This window comes from Papaver somniferum, chromosome 4 (assembly GCF_003573695.1).
Source record: "Papaver somniferum cultivar HN1 chromosome 4, ASM357369v1, whole genome shotgun sequence".
NCBI classification, from domain to species: domain Eukaryota; kingdom Viridiplantae; phylum Streptophyta; class Magnoliopsida; order Ranunculales; family Papaveraceae; genus Papaver; species Papaver somniferum.
In genome coordinates, this window is record NC_039361.1 from 106,191,088 (window position 1) to 106,194,280 (window position 3,193).

At 36.0% G+C, this 3,193-nt stretch overlaps 1 protein-coding gene across 1 annotated transcript; it reads right to left on the reverse strand.

The window, feature by feature from the left end:
- Positions 1 to 1,525: 1,525 nt before the first annotated feature.
- Positions 1,526 to 2,781, reverse strand: LOC113272941. Its single transcript, XM_026522722.1, has 2 exons — positions 2,248 to 2,781; positions 1,526 to 2,134 (listed from the first exon to the last, which is right to left on the reverse strand). Exons 1-2 carry the CDS (start codon positions 2,779 to 2,781, stop codon positions 1,526 to 1,528), a joined length of 1,143 nt encoding a protein of 380 aa, XP_026378507.1.
- Positions 2,782 to 3,193: the final 412 nt, after the last annotated feature.

Here is a 3,193-nt window from a genome sequence, read left to right on the forward strand (position 1 = left end):
TAATACAGTACTTGCCAGGCCAAGGCCTGGAATAGAAACGTTGAAACATGATTTTAGGATTTCCAAGGTTTATCATGATTGATGGATGATTTGCAAGGCTGCTACTAAGGGTATCGAATTGCTTGGGATGTACCAGAATGCATATAGGACAAAATATATATTGTTAAGAGATTGGTACACCCCTAAGCAATTTGGTACCCCATATTAGCAATCCTGGATAATTTGCAAGGTGCAGATAAATTTTCCAAGGAGATCGAGAAATACATAAAGTCTGCTCCGTGAATGTATTTCCAATAAACTACATGTATATATAAGGGGTAATTATTATTATTTATTTATTTTGTTTTGATCAGATAACTGGGTTAAGCTTTAAGGGACCACGAAAGATAGAACTCAAAACAAAACAAAAACCGAAAAGAAAACAAAAAAAACTAACTACGCCTAATACTGTGTCCCATCCTCATCTTCCTTAATAATTTGTTAAAAAGCTTAATAGAGAAATCCTCTATACTCACATCCATCCAATTGATAGGAGGATGATAACCAGCCAACAGATCAACCACTCTGTTGGTCTCGCGATAAACATGAGAAATATTTAAGATTTCAGAGAAGTATCTAAGCAAATTTACCCCGCGCCAAAATTTGAAGAAGCTGCCAAGGTGTTTTTTCCTCCTTATTCATCAAGATGTAGTAGACCACCATTGAATCAATGGCCAAATGAGCAATTTTAAAACCCCATGTTCTCGCAAGAGTTAGTCCCATTTCAACCCCTTGCAATTCATGGGCAGTTGCAAAAATGGGTGGGCCACCCCATTTTGCAGCAACAATAGGATCACCAACACTATTCCTCAGAGTAGCTCCCCACCCCTATAAAGATCTTTCTTGGAGTCGTCAGTATTGATCATAATTTCATCATTATCAGGACCAAGCAAAGTACAATACTGAACAATGATAGAGATAAAGCTGCAACTTAACCCCCATATCTCTACAAAGGCTCTAGATATAGGACTATTCGTTAACTTCCCTTCTATCATGGACATAACCTTGATTTATACATCGTTGATAATAGCATGACCAACTTGGTCAGCAGCACTGAAGTTGCTTGAGAAAACCCGGTTGTTCCCCTCATTCCAAATGTGATACATATAAAAGTTCAGAATTATTTTCTTCACTTTAGGCAACATGTCTTCTCCAACAAAGACTGCAACACATCAGTCCATCTCTTCTTGCCAGGAGCTAATTAAGTTACGAAAATATCCCATTTTGAGGAGAACTCCCTGCCAAATGCCAGCAGAATAAGTACACTCATAAAATAGATGATCTTCAGACTCAGAGATGCCATCACAGAGAGGACAAGTAACCACTTGTAACATCCCCCACTTCACCATTTTCTCTCTTGTCTTTAATCGTCTATGGAACCCTAACCAAGCAATAAAAGTATGTTTTGGCACATGAGACTTGAACCATACCAAACAATGCCAGTTTACAGAGTTCCTAACACCATATAAAGCCTTATAAGAGTCTTTCATAGTATGCTCCCAATATATCTAGGCTTCCAAACCACAATATCTTTTTCACCCATGTTGAACTCAACTATCTGTAATTTAGATATCACATTTTGCACCTCCACAAAATGGGACTGAGAAAAACTCCATTGAGCATTCTCAATAAAATGATCCACCGTGCAATTAGAGTTGGGAAAAATGTATTCCAATATAGAATTATTCACCCATTCATATATATGACCACAAGGATGCCATAAGTCAGAGGTAAACTTAACACTACTACCAGTACCAAGTACATGAAAGATAAGATTTTTAGCAACCTCTCTCTGGTCCAAGATTTGATGCCAACACCACGATAAATCCTGTGGAATATTAATGTTCCAAAAGTCTCTATTTATAATAAGGTTCTTATGAACCCAATCATTCCAAATATTTTCCTTTTCAATGACCAAATCCGACACATGCCTAAGGTTAGCAGCAGTATTAGTAATTTCAATATTCTTCACTGCCAAGCCACATTCTTGTAAAGGTCTACAAACTAAATCCCAACCTATAGGATGATACTTGATTCCCATATATACACCAGCCCACAAGAATTTCTTACAGATAAAATTCAGTTCTTTGATAGACTTTTTCGGTAAACAAAACAGGACAACCAGAAAAATATCACACCAATGAGCACAATTTTGACTATAAGAAATCTCCCAGAATAATTAAGTGACTTAGATTTCCATGATTTTACCCTTTTAACGATCTTAGATATTAGGGGTAAGCAATCTTGATAAGAAAGTCTAGTAGATAATAAAGGTACACCACAATAGCGAACAGGTAAAGCACTACTACTACAGTCCAAACATAACAAGATCTGAGATAGAGTCCCACTATCAACCGAAGAAGAGAAAAAAGTTGTCTTCTGCTTATTCATTTCAAGGCCAGAAATCTTACTAAGCATAGCTATAGCATGTTTAACTGAATCAGCAGCAGCAAGCGAACCTTTGAAAAAAACAAGAATATCATTGGCGAAGCAAAGGTGTGTCAAATTTGTCAACCTACGTCTAGGATGAAGACCATAACTACCAACATCAACTTGAAGTTTCAAAGAAATACTCAAAACTTCCATAACAATAACAAAGAGGTAGGGTGATAGGGGACAACCTTGCCTAAGGCTCCCACTAGTAGGGAAATATCCATAAGGTGAATTGTTAACCAGCATCGAAAATTTAGCTAAAGAAAAAAGTACATAAATCCATTCAATGAACTGATCAGGAAAACCCATTCTAACTACACATAGAAAAATGAATTTTCAATTAATTGTGTCATAAGCTTCCCTTATATATATATATATATCAATATTAAGTGAATATCTAGGAGAGTGCCAGTTTCTCTATGATAATTTCGTACGATTTCATGGGAAAGCATAATGTTATCTTGTATTGACCTACCGAAGATAAAAGCATATTGGTTTGCACTCACGAAACATCTCAACACACTTTTCATTCTAATAGCTATTATATTTGTTATACACTTATAAATAACATTACAGCATAAAATAGGTATATTATCAGCAATAACATCTGAATTATCAGATTTAGGAACCAGGGTAAGAAAAGTGTTGTTTACCTCCCCCAACAACTTCGATTTAGAAAGAAAAAGATCTGAATGGCCTTCACAAAATCTTCTTCAATAAT

Excerpts from the sequence above, each read along its gene's own strand:
- LOC113272941 (XM_026522722.1), bottom strand. The coding sequence starts at position 2,781 with ATGGGTTTTCCTGATCAGTTCATTGAATGGATTTATGTACTTTTTTCT. Across the intron at positions 2,135-2,247 it reads TATCTAAGATCGTTAAAAGG|TCTATCAAAGAACTGAATTT; the intron begins GTAAAATCATGG and ends TTACCGAAAAAG.